General features: G+C 38.3%; 2 protein-coding genes across 2 annotated transcripts in view; both read right to left on the bottom strand.

Moving 5' to 3' along the window:
• LOC122654031 (ADP-ribosylation factor GTPase-activating protein AGD3-like) overlaps positions 1-5,234 on the bottom strand; it is a 54,519-nt gene extending 49,285 nt beyond the window's left edge. The window contains exons 1-2 of the mRNA XM_043848003.1: positions 4,580-5,234; positions 1,044-1,120 (exon numbers count right to left, since the gene is read on the bottom strand). Coding sequence (XP_043703938.1) covers positions 1,044-1,120; positions 4,580-4,624 — 122 coding nt within the window. The 5' untranslated portion in view covers positions 4,625-5,234. The remainder of the gene's footprint in view (positions 1-1,043; positions 1,121-4,579) is intronic.
• Positions 5,235-12,410: 7,176 nt separating this feature from the next.
• Positions 12,411-18,629, bottom strand: LOC122656747 (sialyltransferase-like protein 1). The gene is made up of 11 exons (XM_043851383.1): positions 18,465-18,629; positions 18,279-18,355; positions 16,897-16,983; positions 16,723-16,800; positions 16,560-16,651; positions 16,255-16,456; positions 15,524-15,614; positions 15,295-15,353; positions 14,496-14,644; positions 13,278-13,359; positions 12,411-13,185 (listed from the first exon to the last, which is right to left on the bottom strand). The coding sequence occupies exons 1-11, from the start codon at positions 18,577-18,579 to the stop codon at positions 12,793-12,795; spliced, it is 1,425 nt and encodes a 474-aa protein (XP_043707318.1). The 5' UTR covers positions 18,580-18,629; the 3' UTR covers positions 12,411-12,792.
• Between the last annotated feature and the right edge of the window lie 2,948 nt (positions 18,630-21,577).

Raw genomic sequence — 21,577 nt, 5'->3', positions numbered from 1 at the left:
GATAGATTTAAACAATGTTTGAATGCTTCATACCAGCAAAATAAGGTGCGAAATCAAAATATCACTTTTGAGTGTTCTTTTGTTTTTACATCTAATCATTCATACATGTGTATTCATGGTTTAAAGTATCGGTATGTATCAGTATCAGTCGGTACCAATACTTTTTTTTTAAAAAAATGGACTGTCTTGGATTGTATCAAAATGTTTCGGCCAATACGGGCCGATACGATACGATACGATACGATCGATACATACAAATACCATCGATATGTCCAGTAAAGGGTTATGTGGGTGGTTTAATACGTATCGATATATATCTATCGATACGTATCGGCCGATTCGGCTCGATACATTCCATTAAAAATCTCACTCACAGACTGGATACAACTCCAATTCTAACTGAAAATTTAAGGAAAACTCTCAACCAAGAGTCTAAAATCTTGCATTTAATCTTGGTTTTTCACACTTTTGGACTCAAAATCAAGGAGTGCTACAACATCATCCTTTGCATCACCCAATACTCTTCATGACTATAGACGATTACAACATGTAAGAAACCTCCTCTTTATAACAATTTCAATTTAATGCACTTCTTTGGTAATACATTATTCTCCATTTTAGTGTTTATGCATGAAACTTGTTATATATTGCTTATTTATATTGTTTTTTGTTCCAAAAATGTATTTTCATGTGTAACTTGACCAATTCTATGCATATCTGCAGTGTTCGATACGTATCTCTGATACGATAAGTCTCTTAAAATTACCCGACCGATACGATACCCGATACTTTAAACCTTGAGGAGCAAAGATATCGGTATGGTATCATGCTGACACCTGTACAACAGATCTTAGATGAGAACCAAACGGCATTACTTAAAATCATTATCAGCTAAGTTTTTAACTTCCGATGGTAAATGAAATCAGTTTAGAATATAAAATTGCAAATAATGAAATTGAAGCAACAAGATAGGCATAAAACACTTTATTTTTCCATGAAGGACCCAAAGTCATTAAGAAGGCAAGGAGAAGATATAAGCTTACGTGTACTTTCGACATCCTTTATAAAACTTTAGACTTCTCTCTCTTAAAGATTCGGCGGTTTCCTCCAAGCACTGAATCTATATCAGCAAAGAAAACAAATCAATAATCATAACTCATAAATGTGAGACAGATACACTATGCATATCACCTCTCATAGTACTATAAGAACTGAAAAAATGTCATAACTAGAAAAAAATTTCAATGTAAGCATTAACTTGCAATTTAATGACCTCAAGGAACCATAATATGCAATAGATGCATGACAAATCCAAACTTGGAAGTGAACTCACAAGAAATTCCAAAAGAAGCCTGAAAGGCTGAAACACCATAAAAGTCCCACAATTAGAGTTGCAATAGAGATTCAGGTTTTAGACAAAGCCATCTTAAAAGAACATCTCAGTAATTTTACGTAGAAATCAAATGATCTGCATTTGCCTTTCCAAATATTGAACAAATATTAGAAGGGAGGACAAAAAGATAGGATTTTGCCACGGATGAGTGAAAAGACTAGGAAAATAAAATACACAAAGACAAATTTCTAGGTGATTTAGGAGTGGCTGCAACAGGAGATAAGTTGAAGGAAAGTCACTTGAGGTCGTATAATCATTTGCAGCAGAGGCCAATGCATGCAACAGTAAAGATTAAGGACGATTAACATTATGTGAATTTAAAGAGTTTGACGACCAGGGAGTAGACTGAAAATGACTTGGCAATAAGTGATGAGAAAAGATTTGAATGGCCTTATATGAGAACAAACATGGCTTTGGATAAAGTTGAATGGAGAAAAAGGATCAGAGTAGCCAACCCAAAGGCTTAATTGAATTGAGAAGAATTTTAAAAGACAAAACAACCTTGCATGAATTGAAGTCTTATTAATGCAGAAGTCAAGCTGTTTGGCAAGAAATACACCACAGGGACTCATGAGAAAAAGGCTGGTTCACTTCACCAATTGGTGGACCAACCCAATGGACCATAGAGCCAACTAACTTTACGTTGGGCCAGTCCAATAGGGCTGGGAATTGCTAGATTTTATTTTTTGTAATGAACCATGTATGATGCATTATTTATGACATGGTTTATAATTTTATATCTATTCATTCCTCATGCATATTTAAGTTGTTTTACTTGAGTTAAAAGTGTTCCAATACTCATATTGAATAGACCACCAACCTAGGGTCAAAAGTCAAACTACCATTTTGAGTGTGATTTTTTAAAATCCAAGAGTTCTACTATGTGTAGAGGGCCTAAAATAGGGTTTTCTAATAGTTTCGTGACGGCGTGACCTAATTTGGCCATTTGGGCCTCGAAACCCATCAACGGAACTTACTGGAAAAAATGTATAGGTTTCGACCGAAATTTCGGTTTTGGTCGAAATATTTTGGTTTTGAGCCTAGTAAACTTGGGACCTTGCTATAAATTTGAACCCAAGACTGCATCAATATGCCGCTTGGCATGTCCATTTCTGCTTACTACTGTAGTTCTTCTGCTTCTTATCTTTTCTCTTCTACCTTTCATTTCCAGAATATGTTAAAAACTTAAAATAGTTTCTTTAATCTCCATAACCACCCTATTTCACCGAATCTCTACGCTAAAGTCCCACTGAAACACTGTCCTAGCCTTCTGCTATCAAATCACATGTTCATCCTTTCATCAGCCAACAAAACCTAGCCCTAATTTCACCCTAAACCTCAATTTTCCCTTCACAGATTACACTTTCGATAGCTAAAACAGCAAGCTTTCTCTCTCTTGCTACCATACAAAATTAGGGTTAGTTGGGAGTTGATTCCACCCCTTGGAGACTTTTAAATTGTAGAGACCAAGGTTTTACATCAAAAGTATTGCATTCTCTGTGGAATCATTAGCCAAATAGAATGCATCTTGGTGGCACTACAATAAAATAACCATTTCACTTTCTTACCAGTTCTGTAAACAACCGAGGCACAGCCTCAATTGTCATGTAACCCTTCCACATGCTTCCTAGAGGTGTTCCAAGACTCCAAAACAAGAATCACCTAGAGAGGAAAACCCTATACAAATCAGCTTTACTATAGTCAGATACTAATTTTACCACCTTTTTATAAAAGTACTGTGGGCTCTTTCTTGCAATTTTTTATTTTTTTTTTTTGTGAATAAAAAATTCATTACCAAAACCCCGAAGGGGAGGAAAGAGAGGGGGGGAAGGATACACAGGGGAAGAGGGGGGGAGCTATACAAAACCTCGAGCCCTAAGAAGCTGGGCTATGAAACTGAAAAAGAGAAACACCTAAGCCCCAGGAAACAACAATGAGCCTGTTCCTTGGGGAATCACAAAGAGAACCATGAGGAAGCATGTGAAGTCTAGAGCCGACATCAAAGAAGATGGCTTCCCAAATCATGTCGAATGAGTGAGAGTTGGAGGTCCATCTTTGAAGATTCCTCTCCATCCAAATGTGCGAGATAACAGCCCCAAACACCAGTTTGCCAGCAATGTTAGATAGTTTTGCCTGAAAAGGTCATGTCCAACCAGAGCCACTCTCGAGCGAAGGGTAAAGGTCTCCTATTGCGGAGCCAGATAAAAGCTAAGGCTTTCCTCCAAATGTTGGAAGCAAAAGGACAAGAAAAAAATAGGTGATCAACGTCCTCAATGCCATTCCAACAAAGGATACAAGAGGGGGCAACGGGTTGCTGATTTTTTCTCCTCCTTTACCCTATTTTTTGTTGCAAAAATCCCTTAGCAGCCCTTTAAAGGATGGAGAATGATGTGGCTTCAATAACTTACAGATGTAAGCTATGTCATGGAGGATTTCCTATTTGTCAAAAGTTCTCTCTCTACTCTCCAGTTCATCATACAGAAAAACATTCAAGCTCAGAACCATGCACTCAATTAATAGCCTTCTGCCATTTCACACTTCTTTCTTGAAAGGTTTGGTTTACGGCATCACAGTTCTCCAAGCTTCTACATAAACAGTTGCTAGCAGAACTCTGACCCTAAGCACCAAAAGAATTATTCAACAGTGATAAAATTGGTTTTAAAGGAATCCTATTTCGCATGACAGTTAAAGACTTAAAGTAGAACCAAGAAGCTGTCTCTTGTGCTTTTCACATTATGCTAGTAAGCCGTGTCTGCAACCATAATACAGCCATTTGAATAAGCACATCTTCGAATTTCTGTCACCTCAGCCAGACAAAAATCAGCTGAGAAACCAAGCTTCTGCTCTCGATGATCCAAGGAAATTCATGAATGAAAACCCACTGTATGCCCAAAAGCAAACGAGGCGAATCTCAAGCGTTTGTGTGCGCGTGTATATTGAGAGGGGGAGAGAGAGAGTAGTCTTGTTCAACCCAAATGCACAATTAAGAGATTTATATGTATCTGCAGATAGGTCATCATTATTTCTGAACATCTAAACTACCCAAATGTGTTCCACACAGAGAAGAGAAAAACAACTAAACCACGCAAGAAATTCAATGAAGTACACGGAAAAGGCTACATAAAGTTAACACATCAAATCGCCAACAACATAAACATTTAATTGCCATAATGGATAACTCCCAACCTGTTTCCGAAACATAGGAGAATCGTCGAGTTTTGCAAAAAGCATTTTGAAGCCGCAATTTTCACTCCTGACTGAAACAAATTCTCATCAATGCCACACCGCAGTTCAACCCCTTGTGTTTAACCAAGCCTAACCACAATAAGATCCATGAATCAAAGAAATAAGAGCCGAATCTGTCAAGACTAAACAAGATCACGCATCCTCCCTGATGCAGCACCATTAACGGCAGAAGAGCTCCCCGGGCTCTAGAATTGTAATGGAAATCATTTCCAAAACAGAATTTCGGTCACCCAAAAAATAAAATAAAAAACCGTCACTGCAGCTCGATTCCGTCAACTTCAGGCCATGCAACTCAAAAACGCAGAGCTCTTCAAGCTCCAACTCCGCACGTTTCAACGGAACAAAACCCTAGCACAGCAGCCAAAATAATGAAAGACCAGACCCCAGGGAAACCAAAAAAAAAAACACGACCAGATAAGCGAATTACAACCAGCATTAATATAGTCTCGGGAACTGAATAGATCAGTTAAGAGATTACACTCATGCCAGATGCATTGAAGCCATGACAGTAGATGGACGAGCGCGAGAGAGAAGATGGAAAAGAGAGCTATATTTTTTTCTCTTTTTTACTTTTTTTACTTTTTTGAGTATTCGGAGCGGATTTGAAGGAGGTTTTGTTTTTTAAACATCGGAAGCTCTGCACTTTTTCATGAAATAATATCTACCAACCATCGCTCCTGTCTCTTATTTCCTACTCTCAGGCGGGAGTGAGACTTGGGGGGTTAAATCAAAAAATAAACACTTCACCGACGAAAACATTCTTTTTCATAAGAGAGAGAGAGAGAGACAGGTCGCATCTTTACTTAAAACCATTTTGAGGGTCCCATACTTCCTAAAAAAGAAAGAGTGAGACACTTTCTACCCAAAAATTAAATAAATAAATAAAAGAGAATGAGACACCGTAATCATTCGCTTTCGGGCCACTCCCCGCTTCTTTCTCCTCTCCCTCCGTCTTTTGTGGTGGACCCGTCGCCCATCATCCCGCCAACAAAACCATTGATTACTCTCGGAAAAAAACTGGTCCCCACGGGGATAAAGCTGAATCTAGTCTAGGGGTGTCAATGGCCCGAACTGAGCCGGGCTTGGCCTTTAATCTTAGCCCAACCCTATGAGTCTTATCGTAAATCCAAGCTTAACCCGACTTGCCAAGGTCAAGTATACCCTCAACCCAGTCCGACCTTGGCAGGGTTTTCCTATGCCCGGCCCAACCCTGATTAACCCTGATGGTCCATTGGATTGTGAAATTAACAAAGCTCACCATGGCATCACAATTCACTTGATATGTATTAATGTATATCAAAGCCACATCTCATTTTTTGATGTATTATATTAATGGTCAAATGGCAGGCACAGGCTACACCTAAACACACAGGGTGAGCAAAATGACCATCCTGCCCCCTGAATGGCAAGCCCATGTATCTGGCGCACACTACACTGCGGTGTAAAGAATATCAAGCCTATATTAATATATATTATATAATACATTAATACAGGGTTGGGCTGGTCCTACCAAAGCCAATGCCTCAACCCAAGTCCGGCCCAGCCCTACCAGGGCCTAGCAATTGTGAAATCCATCTTCAATGAAAACAAAAAATAAAAAAATCTTTATATGTTTTTTGGGATTTTTTTTTTAATGCTAGGTCAAAAATGAAATTACACAGGGGTGATATGTCATAAAAGCCCATACCCTTTATGTTAGATTCCAAAGAGGGTTCCTTTATTTATCCAAAACTGCACTCAACAGTGTTTGGAACCATGTACCTTGTTTTTATATGCATAAAAAACCTTTATTTGTTAGGGTCATAGTCCATCCAACTTTTTTCAAACGTTAAAAAATAATAATTATCAACCATATTAATGAAATATTAAAAATTGTATAGGGAAAAAGAACGATGCTTGGTCATGCGGCCCCTCACCTAGTCACGTAGCCCCTGCACCCATACACAGCTCCCCTAAAATGACCACCCCACCTCTACAAAATGATAAATCCTCCTAGTCGATGCTCTTGTGCATCCCCTCATTGGCCCCCGCACTAGTGTAGGGGCAATGCAACTGAGGCAATGCTTTTCTTACCAAAAACATATATTAATTTTACTCAGTTCTTTATTCGATTTGATTTTGATTCAAAAAATAGGTGATTTTGGCTACATATGGTATGCATTTCAGGTTGATTTTGCATTCTCATATGACAAAAATGGTTGTTATTATCATATGAGAATGCAGAATCAACTTGGATGCATTTCAAGAAAGCATAATAAACATAGCCTTAGTTTGATACCGAACCAAGAAAAAGAAATTCCTACTTTTAAACCGAAAATTGAACTGAGTAGTTCAGTTCAACTCAACTCGATTTTAAACCACTGCTTTCGTGTTCGATTCTAAATTGACACCATTGGGATCACCCGCCCAACATAAAGAGCCAAAAGTATATAAAGCCATTTCTACAATAATGACTGGTCCATTTTGATTGGGCACAATTGGTCATGTATAAGGGTGTCAATTGATTGGGTCCAACGGTTTCAAACGGGCCTAATTGGACCCCACCGATTTAAGGTCTCACATCGTTTTAGCCCGTTTATGTCTCAGGTCAGGACATGAACACAATTCTATCAGGTCACTCAATTACCAGTCCATAATCGGGCTTAGGGCTAATCGAGCTAAATGACTAATTGGGCTATAATTGGTCCTTAAGCAGATTATAGTCGGGTTAATTTAGCTCAAGCGGTCGGTTATCAGTCGGTCCCAACATTCAATCGATCCTAATCAAGTGATTGTCGGGCCACTACCTTGCACATGGAACGCTCAATTATTACTTGATCGGTGCTTGAGCCCAACATGTTTAGTAATCGATCAGGTCAATCTCAAACTTCAACCGGTCGGTTCAGGTCGAGCCTACCAATGTAGGCCAACATTTGACACCCCAGTCATGTATATATTGAAATGGATTGATTATGTAATCAGTCCTAAAAACCATAAATTGATATTGTTTATTTGGCTAATTAATCTTTAATCTGATGTGTTTCAATCGAGTTGTTATTCAATTGTTAATCAATCGATCTATGAGGTCAATCGGGTTGGACCAAATGTAACAAATTACTCAAAAAATTGTAAGACCCAAAACCAAAACCATATTGTATGCTAAATAAAGGAAAAGGAAGTGCGTGCTCTCAGTGTGTACTTCCCGCTCTCAATATCTCTCCTCTATCTCCTCTTTATCCTCGTTAAGTATGTGAGCCCCCACCCTCACCCGGACCAGGATCCTCTATAGTACTGGCAGGGCGGTAGTGCACATCCGACGGCACAGCAGAGGGCAGGTGGCACATATGGCACACATGGCCTCTGCTATGCCGTCGGATGTGCACTGTCGCCCCGCCGGTACTGTAGAGGATTTTAATCTCCCTCACCCTCTCACTCATTAAACATATTGTTAGTTTTGATGCTATCGACTTGACGTGTAAGATGCCAATATAAGTAAACAGCGTATAAATCCCTCTTTCATTAAATAATTTGTTTGATTTTAATCTTATTTGAACGGGTTTAGTTGAATCTATCGATGAATGATTAGGTTTAACACTATTATCTTGGTAAACCAAAAATCCAATTGTGTATTACAACTCGTTAAGGTGGTTGTAAAACATCCGTTGGGAAGATTGTTTTTATTTTTTCTTGATGGAGGAAGAATCCCCTCATAATAGGCATCTAAACCCTTTGATTGAACCCAATAATGGGGTTTTTTTTTTTTTTTTTTTTTGATAAACTATAAGAAGGGTATTTTGTAACCATAAACAATGGATTGAACTCCTCTTTATAGAGCCCAGTGTTTAGGGAGTGTCCGGGGGCATCCAACCATTGGGTTGTGCCGCATATATCCCGATGGTTGACTGGGCGTGCATCAGGATGTATGCGGCACAGCCCAAACCTTGGATGCCCTCCTGGGCGCTAGGCTCCTTGGAGAAGAGCCAAATCCATAAAGAATAGGTTGCATGAGTTAATGATAAACCTTAAGTCCAATCATACGATCACATCAATGAAAAACAAATATTTTCATTACTTGAAGAAAAATTTTGAATATATTTAAAAGAAAAAAAGAAAAATAAGACAAACACTAATGATAAGTTATTGTCTATATATCTATCATCTTTTAAAAAATATTAAAATTTTATTTTATTTTGCATTGACATCAAAATATAGCCAGGTTTTTTTCTGCTGTTAATCTTAATGGTTAATCTTGGTATAAGGATGCCTGATTGCAAGGCGTTATCACCATCCACATGGTAAAGAGACAAAATAACATAATAGAATATTCAAAACGTCAGATATAACACTAACATTAAGCTGACTAGCCTAAAGTAAACCTTTGATTTAGGATGGACTAATGTTAATATTTAGAATGTTACACAGACACTGCAGAATATGCTCTTAGAGTCAGCATCTCCATTCACAGTTTTTTCTCAAACTGTTTCCATTTTGCAGAGCTCTCTTTTTTGTAACCACTTTTTTTATACCTTTGGCCACATAGCTTAAACCTTTTTGTTGGTAAGGTCATTTTGATAATTTCATCATTCCCATCATTTTCTCTTTCTTGTTGTCTCTCTTCGCTCCGACTCCTCTTCCCTTTCTCCTTCCCCGTCTGTCTTCCTCCCTCCACTCCAATTAAGGATTCAAATCTTTCCAACATTTTTTCTCAAGGCAGCATCATCAAATCAGCATGACTCAGGTTAGATTTACCTGAAAACCTACATTGGATTATGTACATCCTAATAGATCAGCAGATTGTAGAGGATTTCTTGAAGATGTGGGCCTAACATGCCCTTCTTGTTAGATCTGGAATCCTCCGATGATCCAAACGGAAGGATGAAGGTGTAAGAGAGAAGGAATGCTGGATTCAGACCTGATAAAACCATGTTTTCATAATTTTGATGAACATGATCCTTTTCAATAGGGAGAGGAAAAGAAATTATGCGTAGCATATGAACTTCTGCGACTTCGTTGAACCAGCCGCCGGAGCTGTCCACGGAGTCCTTGGATTAATTAATCCATCCTATATATTGCCTTTATGAAATTTAAAATCAAAACCCCACATTATTAAATCCTCAATGTTTTTGTAATTATGGAATTGAAACACCTGATAATGTTGAAATCGAAAACCACATTGCTCCTCTTCTTTGTTGGAGTTGCTATGAACGGATCTCAAGAAAGTGAGTTCTTTAACAAACAAAAGGAAAATTGTCATTGTTCAATCGGGTTTCAACCCCACTCAAATAGATCAATCAAGATGGATTCTTCTATTCCCAATGGAATTCACATCTATTCACTAATTAGGGTGGTTAATTGGCCTCGAACACCAATTAAAAAACGTTGAATCGAATCGAGCTCTTGATTCCAACAATGTAAATGGTACATTCATTCAAAGCTGTTTATGTTCAGTGTTTCAAATAGTTCACAAAGTTTTCCACCGGAGTTGCAGATGTCCAATGGCTCAACAGTCGCCAGGGAGAAAAGGGGAGGGTTTGGCTTGACCAATTCCTCTGCAACTATGCCTGTGCTTAGTTATACGGACCAAAATTACACTTATAGCCCTTCCCATATAATGCCTTCTTATTGTATTGAGGGTAAAAAACAGTAAGGTCACAAACAGTCGCACCCTTTTATAAAAATTTAGCAAGCAATGCTTGTAACTCTAAGGTTCCTGTTCATGTCTCTGAAACCATAAACGTGACCAGCTAATGTTTTTTTTTTGTTTTTCTCATAAAAAAATTTGTAAGCTGACTAGCCTACCATCTTGATCATCCAAAATACATTGCCCTTCATGCTGATCTGTCAGGACAGCTCCATGTCACCACTCACCAGTATAGATTACATTGAGCATAACCCCCTTGTTTTTTCCATCAAGAGTGGCGGGAGGTATTTGATTCTTTATTTCACGCTTCACTCATGCAAATGTTCAACAAACCATGTTTCCACATCTATCATTGAATCCCTACATTATACAGATCAGATGGTAGATTTTTTTTTTTTGATAAACGATCAGATGATAGATATGTGGTAGCTATTTCATTCAAATTATAGGGAAGAATGTGGTCCCTACACCAATACTTAATAGAAGTAGGAAGTATTAACAGGGACATGATTTCTCTGCCATTCACGGGAGTGGGGGTGATCAGTTTGCCCCATCTTGTGTCTGGCGGTTCCTGGACAGAATCCATTTTTTCTTAAATTATTTATTCATTAATTTATCTATTGAAATGTATACACTACCAAATCATCATACGTTCATGCCCCCACCAGAAATTAGTGCTGATGCGGTGCATGATCCATGGAAACACCTTTTTAAAATTTTTTAAGGAACGCACTATAAAAAAAAGAGTTTATTAGGAACCCTGCTGGCTGCTGTAGTGTTATAATACACAATAGTGTACTGGGCCTTCCGAGTGCTGACATATCCTTAGCTGGGTGGATCTGTCTTCTCTCCCCTTGTAGTGAAACAGAATTCTTAACCATGGTTTGAGGTATTGGTATCGTATCAAACGATACATAATCATTTTGCTAATCATCGATTTACTGTGATGATACTATATCGATGTCACGGTACAGATAAAGAGTAAAACCATCAAAAACCTTATTTTTTTAAATCAAAGGCAAATTTGTCCAATAAAGATGATACATGCCAATACCGTATCAATATTATATCGATTTTTCAGGTGACCAATACCTGATCCGATACCACGTATTAAATCTATGTCTTTAACACTCCAAAAGAAGAGTTGGTATGTTACCCAAAAAAAAAAAGAAGAAGAATCGGTTAACTAACTACAAAGGTGGAAAAAAATGACTAAATAAAACTCTGAGAATCTAGAGTTTATTAGAGGGTGCATGAGCAATAAGAAAATCTGAAAAAAAAAAATCATACCAAAAATGTAAAAAAAAAGTGATGGTGTTTAATTAAAGGGAAAATCTTGTTGCCTCTAAAATTAGTTACAACAACATTATAACTTTATATTTTTGTCTCTTATCTTTTGAAATTTCTTTTTTACCCTCTGTATTAAATGACTTTTAGGAACAAGACAAAAGGCAAAAAAAATAAAATTATAACGTATTAATTCATTTTTGTCACTTGTCTATTTAAAATTCCTATTTACCCTCTACATTAAGTGACTTCTAAAAACAAGACTATCAAACTTCCAGAATTGCCCGTCATTCCAACATGTGGCTAAAATGAAAGGCCATTTAATAAGTTTTTTTTTTTTTTGGGTGAATATGCCACTTAATAAGCTTATCAGGTCCACTATCTAAGCAACTTTTGTCAGTTAAAAAAAAGGGTAAAACAAGATTCAACCCTTGGAACCAGGACCCAGGTATGGAACTCTGCAGTCTGCATCCTCTTGCTTAGACGAGATGTATCTCCCTGTTCGGACAATCCATTGGCAAATTGGCGAAAAATTATCTTCTCCAATTCCTTAAAGTGCGGCAGTGCTAGGTGGAGATGTCGACACCTGACAGCTGCTGCATCCAACGATCCACATCAATGAGATCGGACCGTTGGATGCGTCAGCTGTCAAGTGTCGACATCTCCACCTAGTACTATCGCACTGCCACACTTTAAGAATTGGAGAGGATAATCATCCCACATTGGCTCCACCCAAGCTGCTTTCACTGACAATTTTTTTTTTTTTGGCCCTATTTTCTCAGATCTATAACCGATAAGAGATGCTGGACCCGATTGTTAACAGAGTTGGCATAAAAATGGAAAACGTTAACAGAGAGGTATCAATTTCATGAAACTTCTACAAACCTCACATACCATTGATGACTCGGTGTTTGCCAAACATTTCATTGATGATGATTGAGGATAAACTACAAGGTGATGGCCTGTCCAAATGCTCTATATCTCAAATAATCTGGGCAAAAATCAGCTCGTAGAAGTAATTCATAATCTGGATTCTGGACAGAGATCAAATCACCTTCCAACCAAGCCCAGTTGCTTGGGAGAAGGGAGAGAGAGGAGAGCCAGAGAGAGAAAGCTGACCCATACTGAAGCATGCCGATCCCAGTCTGAGGGAACCTTCCTCCCTGATTAAAATGCCAAGTACAAGCTATAGTAAGGACATTACAACTGGTGGTATACAAAAAGTGATCACCCATACCTTCACCTCCTATACCTCCGATTTTAAAGAGCGCTTTACGCAGACCAGATCATCCAATTTATTGCCATCCATTTTATATAAAGAGACACCTCCCATTTGAATAAAGTGCTCCTGTGCTTCCTTTCTTAGACTTTCAAATGGAAGGACTTCCCACTTACTGTATTTTGAATTCTTACGTATGTCGCTCATATCTGGAGATCCTGAAATGGGCCCACTGTTGCTTGGTCCCACATTGCCCCACACCTTACAGCTACCAAATGGTCCTAACCCTCCAGCCTGACCAGCTTGACTTCTCTTCAAGCGCAGGGCTACTGCATGGGCTTTCCGTATTGTTTCTTTACTTGGAACATCTGACCAATCCTGTGTTCTTTCGGCTCTCATAGGAGAATGGATCCTGATAACCTGCAAGTATCACCTCACTGAACCATGTATACATATATGTGGTGCATGAAAGCATGACTGCAGAAAATCAAGATGACTGTATATGGTCTTACGCCAAGGCACTCTAGGAGTTGATAATATGCCCTTCCTTGTAGTGGGTTGTGCCCTTTTCTTGGTGTCGAGAAGTAGCGAGTCCTGCCAGATGCACACACACACATAGACTCAGGTAGGATTTAATGCACACTTAGAGCTGGTATGGTGAGAACTAGAGGCAAAGGAAACAGTATAAACAAGTTTGTTACCTAAACTAGGAAAATCAAACTCCTACAGTACAGTAAGGTGGCCACAGGCCATCCAACCAATTCAGCAGTGTTTTTTTTTTTTTTAATAATTTATTAATGAACAGAAGAATTATTTACAGTGTAGTTTGTACTCCCAGCACCTGTGTCCTAGGTTTATGCAGGAGTTGGCCAGAAGCTGTTACCAAATCATACTGAAGCTTTTTACTGGGGTGTAAAGGTCCTGAATGAAAAGTAGTCGCTGACGATCGATTTAGGGGGAAAACGGGGGAGAGAATTTCTTTTGTTTTCTCTGTGCTAATATTCATTAAAAGACACATGGATTTTTTGGGAATTGGTTCCATCAGAGAAAAAAGGATTTTAAATAATAATTGATGACGAAAAGAATAAGCAACTGATGCAAAATGGTTGGTGAAATCCTAGATAGATAAAAGCAACAATGAATATTGTTTAAACTTGAAAAGAACTAACACAGAACAGGAACTAATTGATTCTTTCTAACAGAATCTCCAACCAACCCCCCCACCCCCCCGCGGAGAGCGAAAGTATTTGCCTGATCGTCAGCTAAAGATGAGAGGTTCTTCAGCCAGCGACACAATACAAAATAGTACGGGAGAAGGCCCTCTACATGGGCCATGCAGAGATCCTCTCTCCCGATCCTTCGTTTATACAATGTGGCAGATTGGTTGGGATTCAAACTGAGTACTGGACATACCGTCCACATCAATCTCCTCCCATGCATCAGGTTTCAGTCCACTTGGACTTTGCCACAAGTCAGATGAATTTGTTTTAGAAGTCTATCATTTTTTAATTTTTTTGGACAGGTGAAGATACACGAGGATCTTTACACATGGTCAATCCAAAAAACCTACTTATCCAACGGTCAGAATAGGAAAAGCAGCTTCCATTACGAAAAGACCACAGCTTGTGATGGGAGAAAATTTTCCAGCAGGCAATAGCAAAAAAATATAGACTTATATGAATAAGAACGAAGCATGCAGACAAAAGAAACATTTATGGGGTTTGACTGACCATTCCGTGTAACCAGGATCAACCGTGAAACCATATATGTCAACAATGTCACACATAGAAAGTGCAAGTTCAATAGATTTCATTCCAGTTCCTTTAGCACCTCTTCGTAGCACAATACCTTGGAAAAGATAAACTGGATTTGGAATATTCTGCATTGTACATTATAAACCTGTTAGCTACAGCTGGATCAAGACCCTAAGTATCAAGAAAATGAACTAAACTTACACATATCTAGTATTCAAACACGAAGAACTACATGGTAGCATAGTACAAGTATTTGGCTATTTACGGTACCCGGAATGTCAAACAAAAGAAGTCCATCATTTGCGTAACAGTAAAAATGAAACGTATGAAGAAGTTTTGTGATCCCCCTAAATGTAAGGTCAAATACTAGTCGAGTTGGATTATCTTAACCACTGATCACATTCTTTTAGTAGACCGTCTTTATAGTCTACCTAATGGATTCGCATTTTGGTATTAATTCTCTTGAGCGATTTTGACCGCCATGCGAGGCACAGATTTGATTCTCCAGAATGACTATTTGATTTGTGCACTTCTGGAGTGGTTTTTTTTAAGCTAAAAAATTTCACTATTCAATTCTGAAAATCATTTTCTCATTTTCCTGGGCATCATTAACAATATGTATTTGTTCAAAGAATAATCACCTAGGAGAATCAAAAGTGCTTCCCAGAAGAATCACATCAGAAAATCAGAAGTAATACGAAAAGCAGCCTTGATTTCCCCATAATCGAGTCATCAGGAAACACTATGCATGCAAGCATACTAATGTAATCTTTACCTTTATCATTGCATTGAAGTCTCTATGTGTCACACTTTTAATAATAAGTACTTCATCATCTGCAGAAGAAATTTAGCAGTGTAAGTTTGATCAAGTGAGGAGGGGGGGGGGGGGAGACATGGTTAGCTGTGAAACAGCAATCATAAATGACATCCAGAGTCACGAGCAGAAGCCACAGAAGACTGATGATAGAATTACAAATTTAGAATAAAATAAGATTCAAGCTCACCAGATCCATTGAGAATAGCTACCATGTTACGAGCAGCACCCCTTACTACAAGGCGGAAGTCCCTTTTCAGACCAACATACTTGGCATATTTCTGCAATTTACACAAGGAAAAGATTAGTGCATGCTGTTGTAACTTCTGACAAAATCATTCAGGTGAAGGAGAAAATGATAAGCTAACAATTACTCATGAGAAATCCCCATAAGTCAAATATATAGCAAAATCCAAGGAATTAGATTTCATAATGTGCGAAGCAGCTGAGCAACAGCTCTTCAATCACTATATTATTGCCATACAGAAGGATCAAAGAGAAAAGTTACATTTTTAGGTGAAGACTGATATATTGGAAATGTTGTTCTTATAGTTGGAGCCGACCCCATTTAGTTGGGACAAGGCTTTGAGTTGTTGTTGTTCTTATTGTTCGACCCAAAATCCTTACTAGAAGTCTAGAAGTAGTTAACAGTAACTAAATTAGAATCTACCAACGATTTAGCAGGTACAAGGCACTGAATGAACAAATTTTGCCTGGGAGGCACATAATGCTAGTCTTGTTTATTTGGTCATCCGAATAAATCACGTGAAAAATCTTCAAAAGTTGAATGGGACCCAACAAACTAAGGCGAGCTGGGTGAGACCAAACAACCCCCCCCCCCAAAAAAAAAGAAAGAAAAGAAAAGAAGAAAAAGATGTTAATAGATGAAACTAGAAAATCATAATAACACTTAAGGTTTACCTCATTAACAGGAGCTTCATTGTCTCGTATAACTGCATCGTGCCTATCAATCTCCTGTCCAAATTCTGTCTTCAAAAGATCCCCAGAGTTCCCAACAACTGCACATGTCTGAAACTGGCGAGGATGAAATGGGGGCTTTGCTGGTAAAATCAAATTGAGATGCTCCTCACAAAGAGAACGGTTGTAACATTTATCTGCTCCCCTGCAGCCAACAAAAATAAGATAGTTACAAGGCAATCCAGAAGACTACTTGTTAATTCGAGGGGGAAAATGAAACAGATAAGATGGATGTATCAGTATCATACAACTGAGCAATTCTTTTTGCTGCATACTCTAGCCATCCGTCTGGTCGTGCATCTAGATATTCTCTTGTCAAAACTGTAGTCATGTTACGGTACTGCATTCCAACTGTTTTAGTAGTAATACATTAAGTAACAAACTACTGGAATAGATATTATTAAATCTCACCTGTTCCCATAGTAGAATTGCTTCACAAACATCATAATGGTACTCCAAGGGTTCATAAATTTTAAACTGCTCATTGTACTGTGGGCAAAGATGGGACAGGTTATAAGCATATTCTAACTTCAATAGCAGGTGTACAACAAGGCAGTAAAATAGAGGTTCAGAGAAATGCCTCACCCAAGTGCTGTTGGTGCCTTCAGGAAATTTAAGGATCAATTTACAGTGGTCAATGATGTGTGCAGTCAGTCCAAGACCTCTGTTTGCCTACTCCCAATTTCCAAGTTAGTACGTATTAAAATGCAAAGCTGAAGAACAGATCTGAGAACACAATCAGTGAATTGCACTTCTACGGCATTACAGGAAGGCTGTAACAAGACAAGACTTTGTTCACACCCACAGTCACTTTGAACACTCACATATGTATGCCAAATGTGCATGTATAAATTTCATTACCCTTGGAAGACATGGGAAGAGTATAACTCCATAAAGTAAACATCAAACTTGTTGACATAAACACTGTATTTTTTTGATAGGTCCTACTCTATTCTATTCTATTCTATTCTTTTCTATTCAGTGATTTACAATCAGGAAATCTTTTATGTTTCCAATTCTGTGCTTCTTAAAACTATAGCATTACAGCATTACTTACCATAAAATAAATAAAAACAATTAAATACCATGGATTTCATGCAACTTACACATCGCAAAAGTCTTTCAATGGAAAAACAATGGCAAATGAAACCTATCCACCCCAGGGCCCTAAATCATATAATTTTAATGAAATACTAAACCAGTGTAGAAAAATAAGTAAAGCTTGTTAAAGCTTTGAAAAATTGAAATGTATATAATTCAATTTTCCAATGGAAGTTTTTCCAGTATTGTCAAGTAAATTCCAATTGTCATGGGAACCAGTCAAACAAGGCATAACAGTTTGTTCACTCGTACAAGGGTCCCCCCAGTAGTATAGGGAACACCCAGATCATTTCTTCTCCAATAAAATTGTAACACCAAGACTAAACTGGGAGTAAAATTAGCTTAAAATGAAATGACCGGAAATAATACAACAAATCATATTTCCATAAGCAGCCGTGTAAGATGAATGCAGAAGAGCCCGGGCGCAGGGTTGGGGAACCCCGAGACATAATACGATCCTTCAAGTTATTTTGAGTCTCAGATCCGCGAGACATTCCTTTTGTAACCAGTGGAGACAGACATTAAAGAGCTCAAATTCCTAATCATAAATTCATTAAAAAATTCAGTTCAACAATAAAAGTCATAAACGCCGAATGAACTGAAGTCTTACCGTAAGCTCAAACAACTCTTCGTGGTCTAAAGTCTAAACAAACACTGAAAGCTTATTTAAGCGTACATAAGAATGAAAACTCAAACAAACACAATAGTAATAAGAAAACTATGGTATGTGGATATGCATCGCTTCATTTTTAACGATGGATCGAAGAACATTTAAAGATCCATAAAAAGTATTAATCAAAGGTTCCATATTCAAGGGGAACAAACAACCAAAAGCAGCTTACGAAACTCAAAAATTGAAAACTGACCACGCATTGCTGAACACTGGACTGAAAATCAGATAAAATTCGAACTTCTTCCCGGTAGAGATCGGAGTTCCGGTTTCCTGCAACCAAAGCGAACGAACGAATACAGCTCAGGAGATCTAAAAATTTGGCGATAACCTGAAAAGGGAAGAGTAAAAAGAGAAATTGTCTGTCAGCCATATCTCTTACCAGTGAATGAAGAGGATTGAATGGCTAGAACAAGGAGAGAAAATAAAACTGCAGCGCAAACAAGAATTGGAATGGTGGGTTGCCTGTAGGTGTTGGAAACCTTGAACGGTCTCATCTTCCTTGGAGATCGATTCGGCCGAGTTACATCTCCGAGTCAGCACCCTAAATGGGTTGGATTTTGCTATTTTAGTTTTGTTATACGCCTCAGAGGAGTGTCCCTTCATAAGTCACAATCCCATCAGAACAAAACACAATGGTCCTGGGAGTCTGAGATCAACGAGTTTTGTGTGATCCTCGCCGTCGGTAAGTGGGCTAGTGACCCCGTTCACTGACATCTCAATGGACGGCACCGATTCTGTCATTTCTAGTGCTTGGTGATGATACAGCGTACAACATACGACCTCAAAATAGTATATCCATCAGTTGGTTTTAGTTCAGGCATCGGGTATGGATTCGAATCCTTTTCAATGGAGATTGCACAATGAGTGCTTAATAAGACATCCAACAACGTCTGGGCTGGCTGGCACACATCCTGGCATATGCCCCCATCAACACATCCAACTGGATTGGCCTCCTCTCCACTCAGTGGAGAGCCCAATGAGGCATGTGATGATTGGGCTATATTGTACACATCTCAATGCACGCCTAATCAATCGTTGGGATGTGTGCGGTACAACCTAACCATCAGATGCCTCATTACGCTCTCCACTCAATGGAGAAGAGCCAAATCCCACCCAACTAGCCCAGCTATTAGATCTTCATTGGGCACTCTCTGGGCAATTTCCGCGCTACAAAGGACCCCAATCCATCGGGTATTGACCAGTTTTAAATCAGTATCAATATCGATATATATTGAACGTTTTTACCCTCAAAGATATTGATACTATAATGGATTTTGACCATTTTATCACCAGTCATTATCTTGTTATTGGCTAAGTATAGTACCTGTCCACTACCGATTTCTAAAACCCTGGTCCATCATCATATGTGACAAAGAAAGGAAAGGAAAGAGGAGATAAGTGTTTGTCAATCATGAGCATTGTAAGTGTTTTGACCATTTTCTTCTCTTGTTTGTACATTCTCAAAAATTCTTAGAGGGATTTTGGGGTTTTAAACTTAAAAATGCTTGTTAAATTAAATTTATCATCAGCATAATAAGTAATACAATTAGGACAAATTATTATTAGGGCAAAATTTTCAGAATGACTTGCCTTGATAAGAATATTAAATTGTTCCAAACATCTGTCAAGCAGGGCATGAGAAAGGGTCCAAATTTTGTGGATAAATGGAGTTCAAGGTCCCTTATTCATTGTAAAATTTCAGTTCAAATAAAGTTTGCTAAGGGGTGAGATAGAGTTTTGAAAATTTAAGACTTGGAAACTAAGCATGCACGGACATTTATGGAGATGTTTGCCAATACATGAGATGGTATTTGATTCAATAAGACTCTGAAACTTGACATGTGACTAATCAAAGTCATGTACTATGTATACAACGAACAGAATTGCTACATATTTGTTCCATGAAACACAATTAGATGGATGGTTTTGATAAACTTATCAAAGTTGGAGCATTCAAATGAATTTTTCCCTTATTATTACTACTGTCATTATCATGAGGAGTGATTTCATAGCATGGGAGAGAAGGAATGGCTTCCTCATCCTAAACTAAATAATTTTTAAATATTTGTGTTGGAAACTTGTTGATACTCAAATTATATGGGAATGTAGTAGCAAATCATTAAAGAGCTCCCATGGCCAACCCTCCCAAGTCTCTGTGTGAGCCATCCCACCATCTTATCAACTGAAATTCATAACTCTAATTGAGAACATCCTTACTCCCTTGCCCTTTGCAACCCCCGTATGCTGCTTCTTGCATCTGCGGTATAATGGTGCCCTATAAGACCAAAATCCAAGCAAGCAAAAAAATTGCGAGATTTACAAAATAAAAGCAAAGCTCAACCCGCTTCCCTCATCTTACCATTGTTGTATCCATGGCAGATTAAACAAAATGATCTATGGCTAACATCTCTAGTAAATCCTCATGGGATACAGAATCCTCCACCAGAAGAGAACCAGATTTTGAAGAAAAAAAGAGAGAAGTTGAGAATCAGAAACCCAGCGGAAGTTTAAACACATGATGCTCACCGGATCAGGTTTAGAATCCCGGAATGCACACTTATTCCTGATCAAATAGATGACCAACTACTAATAGAAGTGCTCCATGCCTTTCATGAAGCCAATTCTTATCTGGCAGCTTACTTTGAGTCCGAATAAGAGCTGATACATGATCAATCGAGACATTGGATAGATCATCCAAAGGTTGTCTACAACCAAAATCTGTGGTCATCTAACTATATGACCCACCACCTGGTGTTTTTTCTCTGATGCACTTCAGCCATCAAATTGATGGACCGATGGAATGATATAGCAATTCCTACCATTGGATAGTTGGAAACCAATTGATTGGCTTTTTCATAACCAACCAAATCTTTACCAAGGTCCAATTCCTGAATGGCTGAACCTATAGGATTTTTGGGACCGAATAGCTGGGTTTCAGATCTGAGTCGCCAATTCTAAGGTATTTTGGACTGATTCTGATCCGGGATAGAATCAGAATGGGCAGGGACTGATCCGAACCCCAATTCGAGTTTAAAATCCTTGCTTTACATTGAGCCTGAACAAGATATACGATAAAGCTCCAGAAAAAAATCCGCTACACCATTACCACCCATTAATGTTTAGATAAGGAGACACCTCATACCCATAACATTACATGCATATCTATCCCACTAGTACCCTCGATGCTTATATTATAATCTACTCTTTCAATTGACCTGGCTCAAATCTTGCATTTAGAAAGCATCTAGAATAAGCAGATAACCAGATTCTGTTCTGACATGAAGTTCAAAGTGCAGAACTGAGCGGAGATACTTACTGCAAACAAGAAGAAGAGACGCATCACTAGATTCGCAAGTCTAATCCGACAACACAAACTTAAGTATTATTATCTTTTTGTGTTTTTTCAAGTAAAACCGAATTTTTAAGGTCACAAGTCATCTCCTTTCCTATTGTAAAGCTTCAGACATAAACCCCATATGCCAATGGTATGGG

Source organism: Telopea speciosissima, chromosome 3 (assembly GCF_018873765.1).
Source record: "Telopea speciosissima isolate NSW1024214 ecotype Mountain lineage chromosome 3, Tspe_v1, whole genome shotgun sequence".
NCBI classification, from domain to species: Eukaryota; Viridiplantae; Streptophyta; class Magnoliopsida; order Proteales; family Proteaceae; genus Telopea; species Telopea speciosissima.
Note: the sequence above shows the minus strand (reverse complement) of the source record. Positions and strands in the feature narration are given on the sequence as shown.